Source organism: Oncorhynchus kisutch, linkage group LG4, assembly GCF_002021735.2.
Source record: "Oncorhynchus kisutch isolate 150728-3 linkage group LG4, Okis_V2, whole genome shotgun sequence".
In the NCBI taxonomy this organism is placed as follows: Eukaryota; Metazoa; Chordata; class Actinopteri; order Salmoniformes; family Salmonidae; genus Oncorhynchus; species Oncorhynchus kisutch.
In genome coordinates this window covers 41609455-41635533 of record NC_034177.2, presented here as the reverse complement: position 1 = coordinate 41635533, position 26079 = coordinate 41609455, and the positions used below count along the sequence as shown (strand labels likewise).

General features: G+C 44.2%; 1 protein-coding gene across 2 annotated transcripts in view; it reads right to left on the bottom strand.

Moving 5' to 3' along the window:
• Positions 1–26079, bottom strand: part of LOC109889539 (SLIT-ROBO Rho GTPase-activating protein 1) — a 158798-nt gene that overhangs the window by 50248 nt on the left and 82471 nt on the right. For both annotated transcript variants that reach the window (XM_020481031.2, XM_031822956.1), the window contains exons 4-8: positions 23352–23414; positions 11728–11907; positions 10610–10738; positions 7359–7580; positions 6723–6824 (exon numbers count right to left, since the gene is read on the bottom strand). In XM_020481031.2, coding sequence (XP_020336620.2) covers positions 6723–6824; positions 7359–7580; positions 10610–10738; positions 11728–11907; positions 23352–23414 — 696 coding nt within the window. The remainder of the gene's footprint in view (positions 1–6722; positions 6825–7358; positions 7581–10609; positions 10739–11727; positions 11908–23351; positions 23415–26079) is intronic.

Genomic DNA, 26079 nt, shown 5'->3' with positions numbered 1-26079 from the left:
CGCTGGAGGCGTCACTACAGACACTGTTTCGATTCCAGGGCTGAATCACAACCGGCCGTGATTGGGAGTCCCATAGGGCAGCGCACAATTGGCGGCCTTCAATGTAAAAAATTATTTGTTCTTAACTGACTTGCTTAGTTAAATAAAGGTTAAATAAATACAAATAAAAACCAATTCAAATAACTTATACCACCCTCTTAATGTGAGGAATTCATGGCTTTCTGCCAGCCTCAGGCCGCATGACAAATGCACCAGTCCTTGAGCATGACTCCAGACCAGGGCAATCAATTTACAGACAGATAGAATAGAGCTGGAAGGTAGGTAGGTAGAGAGGAATGGTGCTCAGTCCCAGGCTTTTCATTCTTATCTCCATAGCCGCCACTTCACTTGTCAGCGATTGCTTTTCCAAGAGCTTATAAAACACCAGGGCTTGGCCAAGCATATCCCATCACCTCCAACAGAGGGAGGACAACACAATGCAAGATTCCACAAGACACTGACGGTAACCGTGACTAAGTCAACAAGATACTCCTTTCCAGGGGGTGATATATGCATTGTGTTAAAGCTTTAATGAAATGCATGTTATTGGCAAACAAACTCTTCCCACCTTCAAAGAGGTCTCACTCAGAGACATTTAGGCTCCTGAAAACACTCCCATTCCACTGATGCGATACATTTGGGGGGGAGGATTGAAAGAGCGAGAGAGCGAGAGAGCGAGAGCGAGAGAGACTAAGAAGAGAGTTAGGAGGTAGATAGACGGGGGAAAGGATGGTGCTGCATGCCGAGGGCTCACATGATTTCAGAGAGCATGTGTTCACCTGATGACAGGGTTCAGAGAGCATATGAGAGAGAGAGATACCTGCCAGAACCTGAGATTGACTGTCGAATGTGTCAGCGTGAGTCATCGACACAGAAAAGATGCAGAGAGAGAAAGAAGAGCGAGAGGGGGAAAGAAAAAGGAGTGCGAAAGAAGGAGAGCGAGAGAGAGAAATAAGGAGAGAGATAAAGGAGTGAGAATGTCAGAGAGAGCGAGGCCAACTCGCAAAGAACAGAAACAGCCTAACCACCATCTGAAGCAGAAAACGCCACTCTGCATACAACACAGAATTCTGACAGGGAGGTTAAGGCGTGTGACCATCAAAGTCAGAAGGCATGTACTTCTGATAGACGAGCTAGTAACTAGTCGAGATGTGAGTGCTTGAATGAGAAATCTCAATGAAAACCATGACTACATGGCGTTACATGGTTTCACATGTAACTACGACACACAAAGACAGGACCAGATTATAGCTCGCCTTACTAATTGTCTGACCCATGACTCATTCAAACTTTGACCCACCTGAGAAAAAAAGGGTGGTATGAATGAACCCAAGGCTCTCTTTCAACTCCCCTTTCATCTGTGTGTTACGTTTAACGGATCACACAACTGATTCTGCACACACACACACACACACACACACACACACACACACACACACACACAGAGCGGCTGTAGTTAGTCATACATCGCTATGTGGAGCAAAGAAACAAAAATGACACACCATGCCGAGAAAGCATGCCAAGTCCCACTGTCATTCGACACTATGTTAAGCAAAAAAACAGAAATGGCACAACATGCCAAGAAAGAGGCCATCTGGTGGGCAGGACACAGAGCAGTGGTTCCCCGTCCTGACCTGTGTGGGGCATCAGTTTCATCCAGGCAGACAAGGTCATGCAGCACCATGGCTTTTCACGACCCCCCCACACAGAGGGGTGCTGCCTGCACTGACTGCATACAGCTGGGCTTAGGTGTCAACTCCCTGTTCAGAAATACATTACACACCCAGTGTGATCGCCTGAGCCTTGTAGCCCAGCATGAAATACCCCAGTTAAACCACAAACATACAGAACTACAACACTATAGGTCTGGACAGGCAGAATGACAGTGTACGATGGGAAATTGAAGGTTGGCAGGCGATTAAGCTTCTCATAACTTAGACGTTTCAAATTAAAGACGTCCTAAATCACCAAACAAACTTTTCAGGCTATCACTATTATAGTACTACCTTCAATTACTAAGGGAACTGGATCATTTGAACGTTTCAGATGAGTGGTGATACCGAGTGGAATGAGGAGGAGTGGTGATACCGAGTGGAATGAGGAGGAGTGGTGATACCGAGTGGAATGAGGAGGAGTGGTGATACCGAGTGGAATGAGGAGGAGTGGTGATACCGAGTGGAATGAGGAGGAGTGGTGATACCGGGTGGAATGAGGAGGAGTGGTGATACCGGGTGGAATGAGGAAGAGTGGTGATACCGGGTGGAATGAGGAAGAGTGGTGATACCGGGTAGAATGAGGAGGAGTGGTGATACCGGGTAGAATGAGGAGGAGTGGTGATACCGGGTAGAATGAGGAGGAGTGGTGATACCGGGTAGAATGAGGAGGAGTGGTGATACCGGGTAGAATGAGGAGGAGTGGTGATACCGGGTAGAATGAGGAGGAGTGGTGATACCGGGTAGAATGAGGAGGAGTGGTGATACCGAGTGGAATGAGGAGGAGTGATGATGATACCGAGTGGAATGAGGAGGAGTGATGATACCGAGTGGAATGAGGAGGAGTGATGATACCGAGTGGAATGAGGAGGAGTGATGATACCGAGTGGAATGAGGAGGAGTGATGATACCGAGTGGAATGAGGAGGAGTGATGATACCGAGTGGAATGAGGAGGAGTGATGATACCGAGTGGAATGAGGAGGAGTGATGATACCGAGTGGAATGAGGAGGAGTGATGATACCGAGTGGAATGAGGAGGAGTGATGATACCGAGTGGAATGAGGAGGAGTGGTGATACCGGGTGGAATGAGGAGGAGTGGTGATACCGGGTGGAATGAGGAGGAGTGGTGATACCGGGTGGAATGAGGAGGAGTGGTGATACCGGGTGGAATGAGGAGGAGTGGTGATACCGGGTGGAATGAGGAGGAGTGGTGATACCGGGTAGAATGAGGAGGAGTGGTGATACCGGGTAGAATGAGGAGGAGTGGTGATACCGAGTGGAATGAGGAGGAGTGATGATACCGAGTGGAATGAGGAGGAGTGATGATACCGAGTGGAATGAGGAGGAGTGATGATACCGAGTGGAATGAGGAGGAGTGATGATACCGAGTGGAATGAGGAGGAGTGATGATACCGAGTGGAATGAGGAGGAGTGATGATACCGAGTGGAATGAGGAGGAGTGATGATACCGAGTGGAATGAGGAGGAGTGATGATACCGAGTGGAATGAGGAGGAGTGATGATACTGAGTGGAATGAGGAGTGATGATATTGAGTGGAATGAGGGTGTTTAAAATTCCCTTCCTTTCATGTGACAGGATTGACCAAAATTCTGCTTTGATGGGACCCAAAAGACCTGCGTCTTCCTTAGCACTCCTACTACGAGAGACACTTTGTGAATACGGGTCCAGAGTTGCACTGTTTAGGACCAGCCCATGGGTTCCATCACCTCCGTGCCCTTGGCACGGGAGTACAGTACCTTTCCTAACAAACTCCTGGGTATGAGACGAGCCCCATCTATCCCCAGCCTCTCCTGGGTGGGCATGTGGAGGCCAATGGGCCCAGCTGTCACAGTATGGAGAGGACCCACGCATGCGAAAGAATCGCTCCCAGCTAAAAAGCTGTTGAAAGTCCCTGTATTATTCAGCAGACTACTAGTTACCAGTGTTGACTGCTAGGCTCAATTACAGCCGGTCTTTTAGACAGAGGCGCTCACTGGGATATGCCCATTGGGGCCCAGCAGGATTAGAGCAGGAGGCCTGGATGTGATCCCTGTGACTGCTGGGGGGGGATACTTGTCCCTTATGGAATATAGACATATCTTATCACCTTGATTCTAGAACTACAGACCTTCTTGACATTTGGCATTTAGGGTCTTCAAGGTGTATTTGGCTTCTGAACTCCAGGGTTGAATATAATAATAATTAATAATAATGTATTTAGCAGACACTTATCCAAAGTGACATACAATCATGAGAGCATACATTTTACGTATGGGTGGTCCTGAGAATCGAACCCACTACCCTGGCATTACCAGTATACTGGAGATGTGTCAGTTGTGAAGTCACTTGCCACGCTCTACCAACTGAGCTACAAATGGACCATGGGCAGGACCATGGGAAGCCTGACAAGTGACTTCACAACTAACACATCTCCAGTATAAAACTTGCCTGGTGAGGAGCAGGACTTCTATCCACCAGGGCCCGTGGTGAGGAGCAGGACTTCTATCCACCAGGGCCCGTGGTGAGGAGCAGGACTTCTATCCATCAGGGCCCGTGGTGAGGAGCAGGACTTCTATCTACCAGGGCCCGTGGTGAGGAGCAGGACTTCTATCCATCAGGGCCCGTGGTGAGGAGCAGGACTTCTATCCATAAGGCCCCTTGGTGAGGAGCAGGACTTCTATCCACCAATGCCCGTGGTGAGGAGCAGGACTTCTATCCATCAGGGCCTGTTGTGAGGAGCAGGACTTCTATCCATCAGGGCCTGTGGTGAGGAGCAGGCTAATCTCCTGATCAGTGAGTCAGGGCTGCGGCTGGCCAACACTGAACACACATCTCCTAGGCTTTGATGTGCCACCCTGAGGTTTATCTGTAGAAAAACAAACACTGGCTCCCTACAAAGGAGACCGTATTGGATTGCCAGGGTTAGTGCAAAACGCCTGGAGAATATGCATTAAGTTCGGTACACATCTAGCGAGAGAGAGAGAAAGGAGGAAAGAGACTCCGTCTGTATCTATCTAAAGCCGTGTTTCATCCAAATCTCAGAGGCAAAGGGAATTTAAATAACTGGATTAATAGCTTGCTCTGAGAAACACCCACATTGAATGGCGAAGGAATTGTAATAAACAAAAAACTCTGTCCTCTGAGAAGGGTAGAGGTTTAACCAACACAGCATAACATATTCCAGAATTTCTGCAAATATATTTGCATATATACACCCAGACCAGAGGACCACAGTGGGCCGTCCCATACCAAATAGCTCCCAGAGTCTTCCATCTCTGACGATAATAAATCATCTTATCCATGTTTTCTTACACCCTCTCATGGTGTCAAGGGTCGAGGAAACAGCTGCATGTCAATTGATAGCAGAAAACAAAAAACAGCTTTTCACTTCCTGTCTGGAACAGATCTTAGTCAGTCAAATCCTTGCCTCCTCTGTCCTTGTTTCCTCAATTCCTTTCAAAGGGCATTGGAGGAGAGGATCCAAGGTCCCTCACTCAGACCTCCTCCTCCAATGAGCTTGGAAATGAATTGAGAAAACAAGGACGGAAGTAGCCAATGTGTGCACAGTTCTGCTTCAGTGTTTTGACAGCCCCTGGAAAGGCCTTTTCAATTACACACCATGCCAAGAAAGAGGCCATCTGGTGGAAGAGAGAAAGAGGCCATTTGAGCAGTGGTTCCCCGTCCTGACCTGTGTGGGGCATCCGTTTCATCCAGGCAGACAAGGTCATGCAGCACCATGGCTTTTCACGACCCCCCCACACAGAGGGGTGCTGCCTGCACTGACTGCATACAGCCAGTGTGAAAGCACCAGCTGGGCTTAGATGTCAACAACAACTCCCCGTTCAGAAATACATTACACACCCAGTGTGATCGCCTGAGCCTTGTAGCCCAGCATGAAATACCCCAGTCAAACCACAAACATACAGTACTACAACACTATAGGTCTGGACAGGCAGAATGACAGTGTACGATAGGAAATTGAGGGTTGGCAGGCGATTAAGCTTCTCATAACTTAGACAGTACTAGACCCTACAATAGAAAAGTTAAAAAAGATACTGAGAACTTGCAGAGATATCATGCATCATCTCTGACAAAAACACATATCTATCAACTTCATGTAGTTGTATAATCAAGCCAGTCTGAAATCTCTTGAAGCAGCAGAAACTGACTGACACATTCACAAGCATTCATTCCTAAGTCCTTATTTCTTTGTGATATCAAAGAGAGAAGGCTGTGCGCACTGATGTGAGACGAGAGGAGATAGCAGGTCAGACGGGAGACAACGTGAGACACAAGAAGCCAGACTGATGGACGTGATTGCACTCCCTAACACCGCAGCAGCAGACAGACATTTCCTTCCAGTTGTCTTTTTACTTAGCAAGCACTCAGGCATGCCAGCCAGTCTGATTAAAATGTTACAGCCAGGGATGGATCGCCAATGTCAAAACCGAGAGGTGGGGCACAGAGTGTTCAAATAGAATATATAGTGTCTGTGTGTGTGTGTGTGTGTGTGTGTGTGTGTGTGTGTGTGTGTGTGAGAGAGAGAGAGTGAGAGAGACAGGGATTTTCTTTCCCACCATTGGGACAAGGGGAAAACTTCTCTGTGTGGTACTGAAGGCTGCCTGCAGGGCATGAGAGGTTTTTGTTGTGCGGTAATTATTCCAACTTCGATATCTAAATTATTCAAGCCATCAACTCTCCTTGGCTGACTTCTGACTGAAGGTAACTTTTCACACAGCATTTTACTTCCTTCCCAACATGTGACCACAATGGACCCAAACAGTTGTGTTCATTAAGCTCCAAGTAAAACTTTTTTTTTTTAAAGGACTAAAACAGGGAGGACCACATGACCTTCAGGACTAATTGGTCCAATAATCAACACTCATTTGCATTTTCCATGGCATCACTTCTTCTGTTGCATGGCTGACTAAATAGGACCACGGTATGTCAGAGCTGGACTCCCTCTTACCTCCTCGTTCTCAATGTTCAGAGTGGCCAGGCGGGACTGGAGCTGCTGGAACCTCAGCATTAGCTCGCCATTCACCGGGGGCTGCATCGCAATCTGACACACCTGTGCAGGAAGAGGAAATGCATCATCACTGAACAGGAAGTGACTTCATCACCGCCGTTGGACAGATGGCTCACTTAATCTTTAACCTAAGAAGTAAATCAGTTTAAACTACACCACAAACCACAATGGTTTCCAATGACCCAGATCTGAATCCAGACAGCCGCAGAACAATAGTTTGTGAACAAACATGATATCAGGGACGCCAGAGCCAACGACTCCTCAGTAAAACATATTGTACTCGACTTAAGGCTGAGAAATGAGACATGCTTATCATTGGCTTCGGCCTATAAAAACCTGCTCTGCCGGCTTAGACACAGTAAAGTTATGCAATTAAGCCACCAAAACCAGGGCTCATTTAGTACGAGACATAATCAAATTCTAATTCAATTCCACACTGTGAAGCATTTAGGACTGAACATATTGATTCTAGTAAAAACATGGAGGTGTCTTCAACCATTTTGACAAACAGCACTAGCCTTCACTACAATAATGGATGATCGAAAGAGCAGATGACAAATGAACTCGGTGTCTCACCTCGTCGCCCATGTGGGGCTGGAACTCAAACTTCATGGGCGGGCAGAAAGCAGTGGGGTACAACTCCATGAAGCGCTGGCGGTCGCTGCGGGGGTCCAGGCTGTCCACGGCGTTCTCGATGATGTCCAGGCCCTCGTGACGACTAGTCTCCAGGTTGTACTCCGCTGACAGGTAGGTCCTCAGGGCCCGGTTCAGGCTGGCGTGGTAGCCCAGATCACAGCACTGGAAGAGGGGAAGAGGAAATTATACTTGGATCAGGAAGTCCCGTTTACTGGATCTTCTGGTAAACTGATAGTAAGCCAGAATGTCGCAGGCACTAAAAGGTTATGTCCAAACACAGTTGAGAGTTGAGTCAAGGTGGTTGGATGTCCTTTGGGTGGTGGATCATTCTTGTTGGGAGTGGAAAAACCAGCAGCATTGCAGTTCTTGACACACTTAAACTGGTGCGCCTGGCAACTACCTACTACCATACCCCGTTCAAATGAACGTCAATATTTTCTCTGGCCCATTCACCCTCTGAATGGCACACATAGAAGATCCATCTCTCAATTGTCTCAAGACTTAAAAATCCTTCTTTAACCCGTCTCATCCCCTTCATCTACACTGATTGAAGTGGATTTAACAGGTGACACCAATAAGGGATCATGGCTTTCACCTGAATTCACTTGGTCAGTCTATGTCATGGTGTTCCAGTTTGTTTATGGAAAAACCAACAACTTTGTAACAGTTTCAACAAAGTCAACAATGTACGCTCTCTTAGTCTTTCCACACACTGTAGTCATTAACATTATTGGCCGTTAAGAGAATAGTCTGATACTTTCTCTGACAGCTGCCTTGGCCCTGAGTCATAGAACCTGGATACTGTTTCCAACATGAATAGTTCCTTCAGCATCTGACGCTGGATCTCATTAACTAGGACATTGGTTAGCCAGGGCCTGTGAGTTCACACGGACAGCATTGGAAGCTGGTGGAAGACACCCAGACTCAGAAGCACTGTGCCAGGCAAGCTAACCGCCCGGTTTGTCTAGCCTAAATAACACTGGATCAAGATAGGTCCAATTCATCAAATCCAACTTTTTTGAAACCCTGTCCTGTCACCTCCAAGACAGATCACAAGTGTGTGTGAACACCAGCACAAACACAATTAAAGCAGAAGGAAGGCAATTTTAGCTCCCAGAATGGAGGCTTGGTCGAAAATATAAAAGGTGAGGACGCGAGGATTCTAATATAAAATATCTAGTATTCATAAATGTGGAAGAATTCTAAACAAGGGGACTAGCAATACTGGAAGTAAATGTTCAGTACGGAAAGTTCTCCATCAAATTGGAAAATAAACACATTCCTAGTGAATTTCAGCCAACTAGTCTGCAAGCACATAACTGTCTTACAGTCATTCAATTCATTGAAACGTTGTTCAAATTATCTACAGCCATTTGATGACTTTTCCTGATCATGTTTTCAATGATAATCCTGTGGAATCAGCAACGGTGATGGTCCAATGAATTTGTTGATTTTTGAACACTCCTGCATGGAATAATTACATTGTTCTTACCTCTATGTTTTCAACCTATAGCATGGAGGTCACATTTATCACGGATCTCCTTCCTTACCGACTATCTGGAATTCATTTATTTATCTGTTATTTTACCAGGTCAGTTGACTGAGAACACGTTCTCATTTGCAGCAACGACCTGGGGAATAGTTACAGGGGAGAGGAAGGGGGGATGAATGAGCCAATTGTAAACTGGGGATTATTAGGTGACCGTGATGGTTTGAGGGTCAGATTGGGAATTTAGCCAGAACACCGGGGTTAACATCCCTACTCTTGCGATAAGTGCCATGGGATCTTTAATGACCCCAGAGAGTCAGGACATCCGTTTAACGTCCCATCTGAAAGACGGCATCCTACACAGGGCAGTGTCCCCATTCACTGCCCTGGGGCATTGGGATATTTTTTTAGACCAGAGGAAAGAGTGCCTCCTACTGGCCCTCCAACACCACTTCCAGCAGTATCTGGTCTTCCATCTAGGGACTGACCAGGACCAACCCTGCTTAGCTTCAGAAGCAAGCCAGCAGTGGTATGCAGGGTGGTATGCTGCTGGCTAATACACCATCACTAAAAGTACCCAGCGTTCTCCGGGGCTGTGCTGGCAACTCCAGAGACATGGTACAGTACATATTTTAACCAAAGGGGAAAAATGATATCCCAGGTAGGCCAGTGTATAAATAACTCCGGGTTCTGGAGGAGCAAACAAAGTCGTCTGCTGGGTAGACAGAGTACAGATCACATAGTAGTACTGAGTACAGAGTGGTGATATGAGGGATGGGACTGCTGAACTACAACATACACCAGTAATTGTCAAAAAATGAGTTTCAGGGATAGGGCTTTTTCCCACACCCCATTCAAGCTAAAGATGTGATGAAGTGTGTGTGTAGGTGCGTCTGTCTGTACTGTCCGTCATGCAGTACTGTGTATAACATGAGGACATGGATGGTAGAATAGTAGAATAGCTTGAGTCACAAGAGCTTCGAGACCACTGGGCTTTTTATTTCTCTTCCTCCAGTCATTTCTATCCCACAGTTTGTTGTGTCTGTTCACCATTGTTCATATTTCAGCTCTCCTGCTAAACTCATCAGTTTCATTCTACAGACCCAGATATTAGGTCTCGAAAGGACCTAAAAAAATACTGCTGAATGACAGGGTGTCTTCAACATTACGAGGATCGAAAAAGAGCGTAATACAATTTACCTTAGCAGTGAGACGCGTTTTTGTTTTTAAACACAAATGATTGGGTGTGCAGACGACTTAATTTGAAGTCTGGGGAACGGGAGAGGCTTAGACTGAGAAGCGGCTCTCAGTTTGTGGCAGAGTGAATCTCTCTGCGGCTTGTGTTATGGAGTAATGTGTACATTCCCTCAGATCTTTAGGAATGTATGAGTGAACATCATTAAGCATGCTAAGAAGGCTATGTCTGAAATGGCACCGTATTTACTTTATAGTGCACTACTTTTGACCAGAGCCAATTGGGCTCGGGTCAAAAGTCGTGCACTATGTAGGGCATAGGGTGCCATTTTGGATGCAACCAAGGGCTTATTAACGAGAAAAGAGGGAGTAGAGACGCTGTTTGGTAACACAGTTTCTAATTTGGCCTTGACAACCAAACTTTCCCAGTTATACAGTGCAGATAAATGAGTGTGTTCTTTAGCTGGAAGGTTCTCCCAACTAAAAACAAGTCATGCGGTTTACTTACATCAATTAAGTCAGACAAGTCGTGGATGTAGTACTTGAAGATGGAGGAATTTGTCGCCTCCAGCGTCAGCAGGTACTCGTTTCGCGCTTTGATTGACTTCAGCTTATTCTCAGAGTACTTGGCCTGGCGCTGATATGAGAGAGAGTGAGGGCGTGAGCGTGAGAGTGAGAGAAAGGGAGGAAGAGAGCGAGAGAAACAGAGAAATTAATGATCAAAAACGTAACACATTTCAGGATGACTGGCAAACAGGAGCTGGCGCAGATAGACAACTGCGGAGCGGAGGGCAAATAACAGCTACTACGGCAACACAAGAATGGGCCTAAACTATGTATGCTTAAAATCGACCTTCACAACATCTAGGATTAGCCACTTCCCAGCCCAGCTGTGCTCATTCTGACTTACTCTTAAGTCTGCCTGACAGACAGACAGACCGTTAGTTAGTCACCAGCCAATGACCAATAAACACTGACTCACATACGGACATGGTCTTAGATATTTTAACGCTTTGCAGGAGCCTGTGAATAAAATGCTGTTCCCGTGGCCATTAAACCATTGGTCACAGAGCTCTAACAGAAAACAGGCCTGCTCCTTCTGAGAAGAACACAAAGCAATCTGGCTGTTAAGTGACAGTGTGGTTTCCATCACACACATGGGAGACACACACACAGGACAGCAGGGATGCTTCTGATACAAAATAGAGGTCTGGCTGGCCGGTAGAGGTCTGTTTCTGTTACAAATGATGAACACTTTCAGGCACACCTGGACGGCAACGTAAGTTCCTCAAAGTTGGGGCCGTAGAAAGTGAAAATATACACTATTAATGTAGAGGAGAGCATAGAAATATAATCTATGCGCGTGACTAATCACAGCTGGCCAACTGTGTTAAATGAGAAGACATTCCAACATTCCTTACAGCAACCATTATCATCATTAACAGTGTAAAGACCTTCACAATACACACCGTTGTGCCGTCCCAAACCATACTGTGCTGGATCTGATTACATTCACCTGGTCCTTTCTAGCACAGTTCCAGCAAATATGATGGATGCGTAACCAGGCCGGTGCAGAACAGCTTGGCTTGGCCCATTCGTGTCAAGCAGGCAATAAGTGTGCTGTACCTTCTCCTTCATCTTCTCAATCTTCTTGACGGAGCTGCGTCTCTGGTGCTTGTCCTCCAGACGGATACTGAAGACCGGCTCGGCCCGGCCGATCTGTTTCTCCTCCTGCTTCTCCGCCTCTTTCAGCTTGCTCTCGGCGCTGATGCTCTCCGTGTGGTACATGTGGTAGGTCTTCATCACCTGGGGGGGGGTTGGAGGAAGAGGTCAGAGGTCAAGGGTCAGTCATTCAACCTCACAGTAAGAGGCTGCTTTGAACCAAACAAAGCTTTCATCTACTTCCCACCCACTCTTCACAGACCGATTCAGCTCTACTTCACAGTGGGACATTCTTACTTCACCACCACAAATTAAAGGCAGATTGCCTCGCTCTGTTTTTATATGAGGCTCTTATACAGTATGAACTCAACAACCACGATTCACTGCCATTCCCATTTACCATATTGCTCTGCATTTGAAATTCCATTGACAGAGAACTCCATCTACACTTAACAGCTTGCTGGAATCACCCCCACCGTTTAATATGGGATGACAACTCCATCTGATGCGTATAGGTAATGCTACAGCTCTGTAATGGGGCACCCAGGGACAGACACCCAATCATCCCTGGCTGCCGTAGCCCAAGACGAAGTGCCATCAGCGGGGTGCCAGCAGGCAGGCAGGGCCCATGTCAGATCAGGTGGTGACGGACGTACAGACTGAACCACATACACAACAACCCTGTTCCCTCCCCTTTGAAGTGGAGAGCTATAATCCCTCAAAAGGTAATGTAAAATTCCTGAGGCCAGGAGTTTCAAAAGACACCAAATTGTAAGTAAGTTTGGCATGAGGTGATACGCAGACCTGGGTTCAAACACTATTTGAAATCATTTCAAATACTGTAGCTGTGCTTGATTGAGCTTCCCTGTTGCAAGGGAATCAATAGAACAATACCTAAAAGTGCAAGCACTGCCCATCTGGCACTCCAGGCAGGCTAAAGCAAAACACTCAAAGTAATTAAAAGATTTAGTCATGTAATCAGATCTGGTGATACACTACATTTTAAGTGGGTATGCTCCCCTTGTCAATGCATCTGAACCAGAATTGAGGAAGAGTGATGGAGGCGTAGTGGGAAATGCATTACCACCACAGCAAAACACAGATTAAAGCTGCTTCCTCTGGTTTGACTCATTGTCATCCAAACGGGAGGGAGCTATTACCATTACTCACACAACTGTAGAATACATTAGGAAGTGGCTCATGAGTAGCCAGGTACAACTGCTGCTCAAGTAAACCAGGATTTCTTCAAGGGCCGTGACAAGTTCATAAGAGACTATTTATGACACATCCTAATGGCTCTTTGAGTGTAGGGATTGGAATGGAAAGCTGACATAGGCAGTCACTGAATGAGACGAATCACCAAATCAAAACAAACTTTATTTGTCACATGCGCCGAATACATCAAGTCTAGACTTCACCGTGAAATGCTTTCCAGACCAACGGGAGTCACAACTGACGACCAACGGGAGTCAACTGACACCCACACATGCACTCTAAAGCTTTTGTAAACACTGCTTTCATCCGGACTCGAGCAGCCAGCTTGTTAAGCCACCCAAAAGCGATAAGACCTCTGACCTCTGAACAAACGCACATCTCTCTCCTTCCGGACCTTCAGAGGTCATTGACAGTGTGGCCATAGGATGGGGGAGGTACTGACAGGTGGCTGCTGGGGAGAGGAAAATACCTTATCCTGGCTTTGCCTGTAACCCTGTTGGGTCTGAGAGAATCAGTCCCCTTCCCCTGCTGGGGCAGGCCATCCCTAGCCCGAGTCCTAGATCTGTTTCTACAGTCTTGCCAACTTCTTTGCTATCAGTAGTAGGGCTAGCCTGTGTCCTAGATTTGTTTGTGCTCTCTTGCCAACAAACAATAACAAGTTGTCGAGACAGCACAAACTGAACTAGGACTTGCCATGGCTGTCGCTGCTAAGGCTGTCTTTAAACCCACTACTGACGCAAGACCAGCCACTGAAAATTTTAACCCAGTAAATGACAGTTACACCGTCCGTATACATTAGAAAGTCGGTCTGCATAACCTCAATCGGAATCAAAATACAGACCTAAAACCTAAACATCTCCTCTCCACCCCCCAAAAACAAGATATTTTCATAATGGGTGGACAGACTTTGCCCTGCTTGTCTTGTGCTGGTGGCCAGAGCCACGTAATAGGAACCAGTGGAGAGAGCCTGAGGGGCGACCAACCACAGGCCATACTACTGACTTACTGGTCTGGAGCCCTGGTGTGTTAACTTTAACTCTCCTCTGCTTCTTTTAGAGGGACAGATTTAGAACAACTGGGACCAGACCTGTTATTTCACAGGCCCTGAGGCGGCAGGTAGCCTGGTGGTTAGGGCGTTGAACGTTGGACGTGTAACCGAAAGGTTGCAAGATCGAATCCCCGAGCTGACAAGGTAAAAATCTGTCGTTCCTAGGCAGTCATTGAAAATAAGAATGTGTTCTTAACTGACTTGCCTAGTTAAATAAATAAAAAGGCCTCAGTGGCTGTCTGATGCCATAGTGTTTCTCTCTCCCTCTCTGTGTGTGTTTTTCTACACCAAAGGGTAAATCAGGTTAAATTGGACTGCAGCGAGAGGGACGGTGACAGAATTTAAGATGTGGCCGTTACGTGTCATGAACGATTGTAAGTATAATTGTAAGTATAACCGTATAAGACTCATTTTTGTTTGTAACCGAAGACTTACACTTCAGGGAAACTGAACCCCTGCTGAATATCTCCCGGGACAAGAGTAACTGTTCCCAGATCTGTTTCTTGGGTTTTACTATAACAATCAATGCTGTAATCATAACATGATACAGGTAACTGCCATAATAAAGGAAAGTGTCCGAATACCCATACTAGCGTACTACAACATACTTAAACTGCATTCCCATTACTCATCGTCCATACTATTTAGCGCATACCGTTCAGTAAAACGTATCCTGTATGCTGCGGCCGCAACGCAGTAGCGGCTCCTGATTGACTGAGTAAATGGGGCCGAGTTCGGGTGTTCGAAATTAAACAGATATGCATCGCATTAACCAGCCTGCTAATGTCTCATTTCCAATTTGATAAATTTGGGTAAACTCAATAGAATATAAATTGATATTTATAGCTACTAAGGCTGGTTATACATACCATAGATGACCATGTAGCCCATATAGAATATTTTTAAAAGACTGAAGACAGAAACAGATCATTTGGTTCCATTTCAACATGCTGTAACATATCAAATAGCCTGGTACACACACCAAAACTCTTCAAATGTATTGCACAGAAAAACATAGGACAGTTGGGTGCTTCGCAAACTCAGAACCTCTGGACAGCAACATAATAAATTAAAGCACTGATCATTGGGAATGAGATCAGAAAGACTGCGAGGGACTTGATCCAGAAATTAAATAATTTAAAAAAGGTAGCCACGCCTACAAAACTAAAACAATCCATATGTTCAAATCAGAAGGCCTGTTTAACATGACATCATTACCGCAGCCACATCCAGAGTCCCTGGTGCTGACACATTCACAAATCAAAAGGCCTGTTTAACATGACATCATTACCGCAGCCACATCCCGAGTCCCTGGTGCTGACACATTCACAAATCAAAAGGCCTGTTTAACATGACATCATTACCGCAGCCACATCCCGAGTCCCCGGTGCCGACACATTCACAAATCAAAAGGCCTGTTTAACATGACATCATTACCGCAGCCACATCCCGAGTCCCCGGTGCTGACACATTCACAAATCAAAAGGCCTGTTTAACATGACATCATTACCGCAGCCACATCCCAAGTCCCCGGTGCCAACACATTCACAAATCAAAAGGCCTGTTTAACATGACATCATTACCGCAGCCACATCCCGAGTCCCCGGTGCCGACACATTCACAAATCAAAAGATGGTTTAGTATTTAGTTTAACTTCTTTGGGGAATGGGGCAGTATTTTCACGTCCGGATGAAAAGCATGCCCAGAGTAGAGTGCCTGCTACTCAGGCCCAGATCCTAGGATATGCATATATTATTAGTCAATTTTGATAGAACACTCTGAAGTTTCTAAAACTGTTTGAATGATGTCCATCAGTTTAACAGAACTCATATGGCAGGCAAAAACCTAAGAATAAATCCAACCAGGAAGTGGGGAATGTGAGTTTGTAGGTTTTCAACTCTTTGCTTATCCAAGATAGTGGAAATGGGGTCATGTTGCACTTCCACTAGATGTCAACAGTCTTTAGAACCTTGTCTACTGTGAAGTGGGGCTGAATGAGAGGGGAATGAGTCAGATTTCTGGCAGAGAGCCACGGGCTCGTGACGCGCGTTCAGGTGAAAGTTACCTCGCGTTCCATTGACCCTAATCATGGTGGGATGTTAATGGCTTAATTAACTCAGGAACCACACCTGTGCAGAAGCACCTGCTTTCAATATACTCTGTATCCCTTATTTACTCAAGTGTTTGCTTTATTTTGGAAGTTACCTACATCTTTGAGGGTTACACACCTAAATAGATTATCTAAATTGTCACCGAGCACTTACAACCTGCAGTGCAGAGTGATGCATTTAATTTGACACAAAATTATTACCTCAGAATCGCTCTCCAACAACAGTGTTTTTGACCATGACTACCTTCTGCTTCAGAAGACCGAAAAGGCAGGAGAGAACACTTTACCATATGTCTTTATACAAGACAATATTGTTAAATAGGAAAAAATGATTTGTTTTTAGATTTATTTTAGATTGACATGGCTAACTACTTATTTACCTCAGCTAGCCAGACAGCTATCTAGCGAACGTTAGCGAAATAAACCAAAGTGTTATTGTAGCTTTCTGTTTGTATGTAGCTTGCACTTTAATGGCATTAATGAGATTTTATTTTATCTTCCCAACCTGGAGAATTACTATGAAGGCACCACTGATTTCGACATTGAAGCAACATTCGTAGGAGGGCAGACAAATTCACAATTCAGGGTAACATTAAGCAGTCAACTTCTATTATATCACGAAGTATGTGTACAACCATTTTTCAACAACCATTTTGTATTTATTATGTATCCCCATTAGCTGCTGCCAAGGCAGTAATATACATAATACAAATGTTTAACATTAAAATACATTTTACAACAGATTTCACAATACATTAAGTGCGTGCTCTACTCTACTACAACACACAATCCAGCTGTAAAGTATGTCATGACTGTCCTGTGAGGATCACAATGGGTCAGATCATCTTGGCAATTCCTGACAATAACAACCTCCACTCAGAGGGGAGGAGGGAACTAGTGTGGGGATTTTGACACCTCCACACCCTGTCGTAAATTAAGGAGAAAAGGGGGCTCTTTCTCCCCCTTTAGTATCAACCAAAGGAATGTCTTTGTTCACAGACAGTATTCCCTCAAACTCTAACATGGTCAAAAGTGAATACTGGAATAATATTTTTACCATAATGTGGGGAATGATCAGTGGGGATTCATGGAAAACAAATGTAATATTGACTCCTGAACAGGTAATCAAATGGCTCCCCGGACTATTTGCATTGTGTACCCCCCCAAACCCCTCTTTTTACGCTGCTGCTACTCTCTGTTGATCATATATGCATAGTCACTTTAACTTCTTGGATATAGGGGGCGCTCTTTTAATTTTTGGATAAAAAACGTTCCCGTTTTAAACAAGATATTTTGTCACGAAAAGACGCTCGACTATGCATATAATTGACAGCTTTGGAAAGAAAACACTGACGTTTCCAAAACTGCAAAGATATTGTCTGTGAGTGCCACAGAACTAAATGCTACAGGCGAAACCAAGATGAAATTTCATACAGGAAGTGCCCCAGATTTTGAATGCGCTGTGTTCCAATGTCTCCTTATATGGCTGTGTATGGGTCACGAATGAGCTTAGACTTTGTCGTTTCCCCAAGGTGTCGACAGAATTGTGACGTATTTGTAGGCAAATCATTGGAAGATTGACCATAGACTACATTTACCAGGTGGCCGCTTGGTGTCCTCCGTCGCAATTATTGCGTAATCTCCAGCTGCGTGTCTTTTTCAGTTTGCTTCGAGGAGAAACACAGCTGCCACGAATGATTTATCATCGAATAGATATGTGAAAAACACCTTGAGGATGGATTCTAAACAACATTTGCCATGTTTCTGTCGATATTATGGAGTTAATTTGGAAAAAAGTTTGGCGTTGTAATGACTGAATTTTCTGCTTTTTTTCTTAGCTAAACGTGATGAACAAAACGGAGTGATTTCTCCTACACAAATAATATTTTTGGAAAAAATGAACATTTGCTATCTAACAGAGTCTCCTCATTGAAAACATCCAAAGTTCTTCAAAGGTAAATTATTTTATTTGAGTGCTTTTCTTGTTTTTGTGAAAATGTTGCCTGCTGAATGCCAGGCTTAATGCTATGCTAGCTATCAATACTCTTACACAAATGCTTGTGTAGCTATGGTTGAAAATCATATTTTGAAAATCTGAGATGACAGTGTTGTTAACAAAAGGCTAAGCTTGTGAGTGAATATATTTCTTTCATTTGCGATTTTCATGAATAGTTAACGTTGTGTTATGGTAATGAGCTTGAGGCTATAATTACGCTCCCGGATACGGGATTGCTCGACGCAAGAAGTTAACTATAAATTCATGTACATACTACCTCAATTGGGCCGACCAACCAGTGCTCCCGCACATTGGCTAACCGGGCTATCTGCATTGTGTCCCGCCACCCGCCAACCCCTCTTTTACGCTACTGCTACTCTCTGTTCATCATATATGCATAATCACTTATGCATAACCATATCTACATGTACATACTACTTCAAATCAGCATGAATAACCAGTGTCTGTATGTAGCCTCACTACTTTTATAGCCTTGCTATATAGCCTGTATTTTTACTGTTGTTTTAATTCTTTACTTACCAATTGTTCACCTAATACCTTTTTTGCACTATTGGTTAGAGCCTGTAAGTAAGCATTTCACTCTAAGGTCTACACCTGTTGTACTCAGCGCACGTGACAAATAAATGTTGATTTGACGTGGGTAGCCACGCCCCAAGTGAGGTCGGGGAGCGTGTCAGACGGACAGAGCCATCCCCTTTGGCCAGAGTGCATAAAAAGCCTTGGTAACGAAATTAACTTTAGACCAGGAAACATGAGGCATTAGCTACATGTTTGAAATTGTTGAAACTTTGAACCTCAACACGAGGTGAAGAAATAAACTCATCTTCCTTTAGACCAGAGAGACAAAGAGCTGCATCTCATGTCCATAGTAGTCTAAATCCTGAACCCAGAATAATCAGCACGAGGAGAAAGAGGCAACAAACTCCCCTCTCAGACAATCACTGGTACAGCTGATTAGCTGTTCAAGGCAAATATCTGAACTCTTCAAACTATCCCATCTTCCAACGAGTCTCAAATCACTGTACACTACTCTTATCACCCCATTGGAACCTTCGGCACGGCTGGCTTATCTTCAAATAAGCCACTTCAGGAGCGAATGGAAGTATGAACTCTGTAGTTCTGTTCAGGACTACATGACGGACAAAGACACACATGCATAAATACATGTGCGATTTCTTATTTCAAACGGGTGGGGGTTCATTTGGAAAGGAAATTATTAATGGGAGAATAGTTATACAATGTGTCCACGATAAGTGTTCCATTAATTCTGTCCCTCTTTTTCCCCCCTCTCCATATCTGTGTAATATGCAGTCATATCTTGTCAGTCCACTAGGGACCTTTGTCTCATGTAAAGGGTGTATGTTTATTCTGTGTTATTATTTAGTTAGCTAATAAATAACTAAACCAATTGGTGTAGTAGGGTGGCAGGTGGCCTAGTGGTTAGAGCCATGGGCCAGTAACCGAAAGGTTGCTGGATCGAATCCCGAGCTGACAAGGTAAAAATCTGCCCCTGGACAAGGCAGTTAACCCACTGTTCCCCTATAGGCCTTTATTGTAAATAGGAATTTGTTCTTAACTGGCTTGCCTAGTTAAATAAAAAGTTTAAATCAAAAAAATAAGAATAACAATTTAAAAATATAGTACTGAATCGTGAATTGGCTGTTTTTTTTGCAGATGCATGAGGTTACGACTGTTCAGAATGATGATATGATAAGAGGTAATGATTAATAAGATGACTGTTTATCGATGTTATTATAGAGTTTAATTTGGGAGATGGTAACCTCGTGTTGCCCCAAATTCCTAATGAGTTAATTGTTACATGATTCATTTAAAAATTGGGTAACAATTATACATAGTTAGTTGATTGGATAAATAACAGTCATCAGATTAATGAATGTAAAGTCATGACAAGTATGTGTTTGTATGCGTGTGTTTGTACCTGTGTGTGAATTTTCACAGTCCTCGCAGTTCCATAAGGTGTATTTTTATCTTATTAAAAAAAAAATCTGATTCTACTGCTTGTGTGAGTTACTTGATGTGGAATAGTCATGGCTCTATGTAGTACCGTTTGCCTCGCATAGTCTGTTCTGGACCTGCTGACTGTGAAGAGACCTCTGATGGCATGTCTTGTGGGGTATGTATGGGTATCTGAGCTGTGTGCTAGTAGTTTAAAAACAGACAGCTCGGTGCATTCAACAATACTTCTCATAAATACAAGTAGTGATTAAGTCCATCTCTCCTCTACTTTGAGCCATGAGAGATTGACGTGAATGTTATTCATGTTAGCTCTACGTGTACGTTTAAGGGCCAGCCATGCTGTCCTGTACTGGGCCAGTTGTAATTTTCCCAAGTCCTTTTTTGTGGCACCTGACCCCACGACTGGGCAGTAGTCCAGATGCGACAAAACTAAGGGCTGTAGGACCTGCCTTGTTGATATTGTTATTAAGGCAGAGCAGCGCTTTATTATGGCCAGACCTCTCCCCATCTTAGCTACTGTACCCCCGCACATTGACTCGATACTGGTACCCCCTGTATATAGCGACATTATTCATATTTTATTTTGACCCTTATTTTTTTTGTCAATATTTTCTTAATTCTTATTTTTCTTAAAATGGTATTGTTGGTTAAGGGCTTGTAAGCATTTCACAATAAGGTCTACACCTGTTGTATTGGCGCATGTGACAAATAAAAGTGGATTTGATTATATGCATCAATACAATAACAGTTTACAATCCAGGGTTACACCAAACAGTTGTCTCCTCAACCTGCTAAATTTCCACATTATTCATTACAATATTTAGTTGAGGTTAGGGTTTAGTGAATGATTTGTCCCAAATACAATGCTTTTAGTTTGAAATATTTTGGACTAACTTACACTACATGGTTTTTTTAAACCAGGATTGCTGTTTATTTGAAAAAAATGAGAGAACGGTTCCATGCAATAATGGATCTATATAATACTGTACGCTTTCTTGAATTTGTTCTGGATTTGGGTAATGTGAAAAGACCCCTGGTGGCATGTCTGGTTGGATAAGTGTGTGCGTCAGAGCTGTGTGTAAATTGACAAACAATTTGGGATTTTAAACACATTCATGTTTCTTATAAAATTGAGGCAGCTTCTGAACTCTTAGCCAAGCGAGACTGGCATGCATAATATTTATATCAGCCCTCTGATTACAATGAAGAGCAAAACGTACCACTCCGATGCTATGCCAGCTTCAGCTTAACTAGGTCTTTCCTTGCAGCACTGGACGACACGACTGGACAATAATCAAGAGAAAACTATACTAGAGCCCGAAGAAATTGCTTTTTGGAGTGCAGTGTCAAAAAAGCAGAGCATCTCCTTATTACGGACAGACCTCTCCCTATCTTTACAACCATTAAATCTACATGTTTTGACCATGACAGTTTACAATTTAAGGAATGATGTGTACCAAATACAATGCTCTTAGTTTTATATATGTTCAGGACCAGTTTATTACTAGCCACCCATTCCAAAACAGAACTCTTTGTTAAGGGTTTCAGTGACTTCATTAGCTGTGGTAGCTCATGCGTATATGGTTGAATCATCAGCATACATGGACACATATGCTTTGTTTAATCCCAGTGGCAGGCCATTGGTAAACATAGAAAAGAGGGCCTAGAGAGCTGCCCTGCAGTACACCCCACTTTACATGTTTGACAGAGAATCCTCCATTAAAGAAAACACTTTGAATTCTATTATATAGATTGCCATGTTGTGGATTCAGAGTTGAGGTTGAAAAGCCAAAACACACATTTTTTTCAACAACAGGTTATTGTCAATAATATCAAAGGCTTCACTGAAATCTAACAGTACAGCTCCCACAATCATCATTTCACCAATTTCTTTCAGCCAATCATCAGTAATGTGTCAGTGCAGTACATGTTGAGTGCCCTTCTCTATAAGCATGCCGGAAGTCTTTTGTTAAATTGATTACAGAGAAATAGCATTGTATTTGGTCAAACCATTTTATCTAACAGTTTGCTAAGAGCTGGCAACAAGCTGATTGGTCTGCTGTTAGAACCAGTAAAGGCTGCTTTACCACTCTTGTGTAGCGGAATTGCTTTGGCTTCCCTCCAGGCCTGAGGACAAAGACTTTCCTCTAGGCTCAGATTAAATATATGACAGATAGGAGTGCCTACAGAGTCAGCTACCATCCTCAGTAGCTTTCCATCTAAGTTGTCAATTCCAATACTTTTTCCACCTCTCCCACGCTAATTCAAACCTGCAATGCTTTTCTTTCATTATTAGTTTTTTTATGCATGAACACGATGGCTCACTGTTCGTTGGCATTCCCTGCATAAGTTTGCCAATTAAGTAATAATTTGGATGAAGGACGAGACCTATGAATCCTCGCTGCTCTTTCGGCTCCTAGCTGGGGTCACAATATGTTAAGGTGAATATAAAAATGTCAGACAACTATTTGCATTTGCACTCAAAATAACCCAAAGCTAGTTTTAGTTTTCCTATCACTGATATTTTTCTCTTGTCTTCCTAGAGTTACCTCGGTGGAAGCCAACAATCTTCTCCAGTTGGAGCAGTTGGACGGTCGACCACTGAAAGCCCTGATGCTCCCTACACTTTGGTGTTTTCTATCCTAATCTCACAATTATATGCATATACAAGATTCTGGGCCTGAGAAATAGGCAGTTAAATTTGGGTACGTTTTTCATCCAAAAATCAAAATACTGCCCCCTACACGCAACAGGTTATACAAAAGGGAAGATGCCAAGACCATATAGACCACAAAAGCCATCCCCTTCTACCTGAGGAAGTATTAGAACGTCAGGGTCTTCAGGGCCACCTGGGGAACATGAATCTCAGCTGCCACTATCCCAGGCCTGATGGCAGCAATTAAAGCTACTGAATTAAGTATTGATTAGTGGTTTAAGCACCCTGCTCTCCCCCAAGGTCAGAGACCTGAAGTGGAATTATCCACATAGGCTGGTCCCAGATCTGCTTGTAACAATGACCATAAGAGTTGGTATGCAGCTCCTTTAAGGCCAGACCAGGCAGGCTCTGATCTGAGAGGCCTGCCTTAATGCCCGAATCATGATTTATCATTCAGGCTGAGAGTTGTTCCCAACTGTGACCTGATCAGGAAAAACTTGATACACTATTTTTACAGTACAGTGATACAGCAAAACAGGAACCAGGAAATGAAATGACAACTTACAGTGTAGAGCTCGTTGAGGACCTTCATCAAGTCTTCCTGGAGCTGAAACGTTATCTCCTTACTCTGAAAAAGAGAAAACAAAGAACATGTTCAATGTGAGACATCTGTCGACTTTGCAGTACAGTAACATATTCATTCATGGAACAAACAAGCAGTGTCACGAGTACAGTAGGGCATAGAGCTGGAACAAGGATATCAAAGAGACACAGTTGCCCATAGAGCCCGCTGTCTGCATAGTGTGAGTGATCTCAAATGAATAAATTCAATCAGCCATCCCATGACACAAGATTCACTCAATGCCATCAGACATGAGCCCACAATTAATAATTCTGAGATTTTCAATACAGGGAAATAACAGTTGTGTGACTCATGCATGGTTAAAGCAGAGTTCTCAAACTGGCGGTCTGCAGACCAGATGTGGCCCGGTGAAAATAGAATATGGCCCCCGGGCAAAATTAGTTTCAAACCCCTGGGTTAAAGGTACTTTTACTACGCATGCCACCTATTTTTTCACTATGTAACATACAAGTCATGGGGTGGGTTTATGCGATATATAATAAGGTCTGACAAAGCATTTGGATATCCCTTACAACGTATGTATTACCTGGGTGTTATCACACAGTCTTCCTCTGCACTTAAAGTCTCCCACTAACCCACTTATCTGGACCCTAATCTTATTGTTGAGGCCTTTCCCAGCAACGGGGCCTCAGAGGGCAGTGACAATTTGGTCTATCCCACCACCACTATCCAAATTGAGGGAGAGAAGGGGCTTAGATCTGATCTGGAGTTAGTAGGGCTAGTCGTCTCTATCACAGAGCTTACAACGACTCTTATAGGCAACCTCTGTGCCCACCTTAACAGTCAGTCAAACTGGGTTAACAGAGAGGAGGACAGATCTTTCAATGCACCAAACACCCAAACGCTGTGCCACTTACCACAAGTAAATAAAGTTGGGTGGATTTTAACTTGATTCTCACTATACATATGAATCATACTGGGTGCCAGTAGTTGCATTTCAAAGGCACACATTTGTACAATAACAGTGTGTGTCATTTGAGAGAAGCACATATCAGATAGGAGAGGTCCTGTCCAGGGTTACTGTAGTTCACATGGGGTTTCATACAGCCTTGTAATACACATCTGTGGTTTCCTGTGGGTGTGACCAATGAGGAAGTGTCTCTGCTGAGGTCACCAACCTCACTGATCCAGGTGGATCCGTACACATCCTAGTTGGCAACTGCAGATACAGTCAATGATACGCCAATAGAAATGACTGACCACTGAGGAATTCCACAGGTCGAAGTAGTGAATCTCTAACCTGGCCCCCAGAACTAAATAATATGCATTATCCTCTTTGATGCTTGTTGTCATGCCATACATGTTTGGCGTGACAACGAACACAACATAACAGGGGAGTTGGCTGAAGCACCAAAAGACCTGCAACAAAGCCATGATTAGGGTGAAAGGTGTGCTCTTAGTCAGATCATAATTTGATTGTTTGAAGGAGGAAGTTAGTACACAAATAAACACAGGTCCATCCCAAAAAGAGCTATACTCTAAATCCTGCTGACTGACTGACTCCGGTAGAAAGGGTAGTGCCAGTCCAGACATGTGGGCGTAAACCAGAGAGGATTAGTTCTCGTTGTTTGTGCGTTTGTGTGTGTGTTTGTGCATGTGTAAGTAGTCAGCCAGTCTCCTCGGGCTGACCTAGTCTAGTCAACACCTCCTGTCCTGGCCCTCACCTCCACCTACTCAGCCAGCTCTCTGTTTTACTTACCTATTCACACAGTCACCGGACAAATAGACTTAGCCCTGTATAAATAGAACTAAGTCACCGAAGCTTAAGCTAGGGTGCTCTCACGCACATTTAGAGAACGGAGGACAGGATCTATAGGCTGGCTGGGGCACTGAGTTTTGGGCCAGGTAGGTTGCTGAGGCTGCTGAAGGGAGGGCGGCTCATAATAATGGCTTGAACGCAGTGAATGGAATCAAACACATGGAAACGTGTTTGGTGTATTTGATACCTTTCCACTTATTCCGCTCCAGCCGTTCCCACGAGTCTGTCCTCTCTAATTAAGGTGCCACCAACCTCCTGTGGTAGGTTATGGACTGGTGAGATCGTTCCTCTTGCCCAAGTTTGTGAAGGAGGCTGCAAATCTAAATAAAATGTACAAGTCTATGTTGCAACATTAAAGCGCTATTCTCAGCCCAGAATGAACAACGTAGACTTGTCCATAACTGTATTCATGAACATTACCAACAGCGGAATTGGGCTGCAAAGTGAGATCTTTGCTGAAATTACTCTTACTTTCTCCCCAGGGAAGAGCCATTAGAAGCCTCCGTTCAGAGAAGAGGACCTCAGTCAACTTGTTAGATCTAACACTTGTTAGCCCTTTCCTATTGAGAGAACTGGGAAGCAGTCCAGTGGTCAATGAAAAGGCCTCTCAGGAGAGCTTGGGCACAGCTCCGACAGCTCATCCATTTCCTGGCTCTGCAGATGCCCCAATTATGTGACCTGGGCAGGGCCTCTGACAGGAAGCAGCCACCACAGCCACTCCACTGGTCACTGAAGACACAGTAAATCAGAGAAGAACATCTGAAGTACAAACCATTCACTTTGGGAGTGAACGTTAATTATAATAAGGGTTAAAAGGAAAAATCTGACCTGTTAGAAATAAAAATGGATGGCCCTCCCTTTAGCAAAATATATTTTACCTAAACCCTCCCT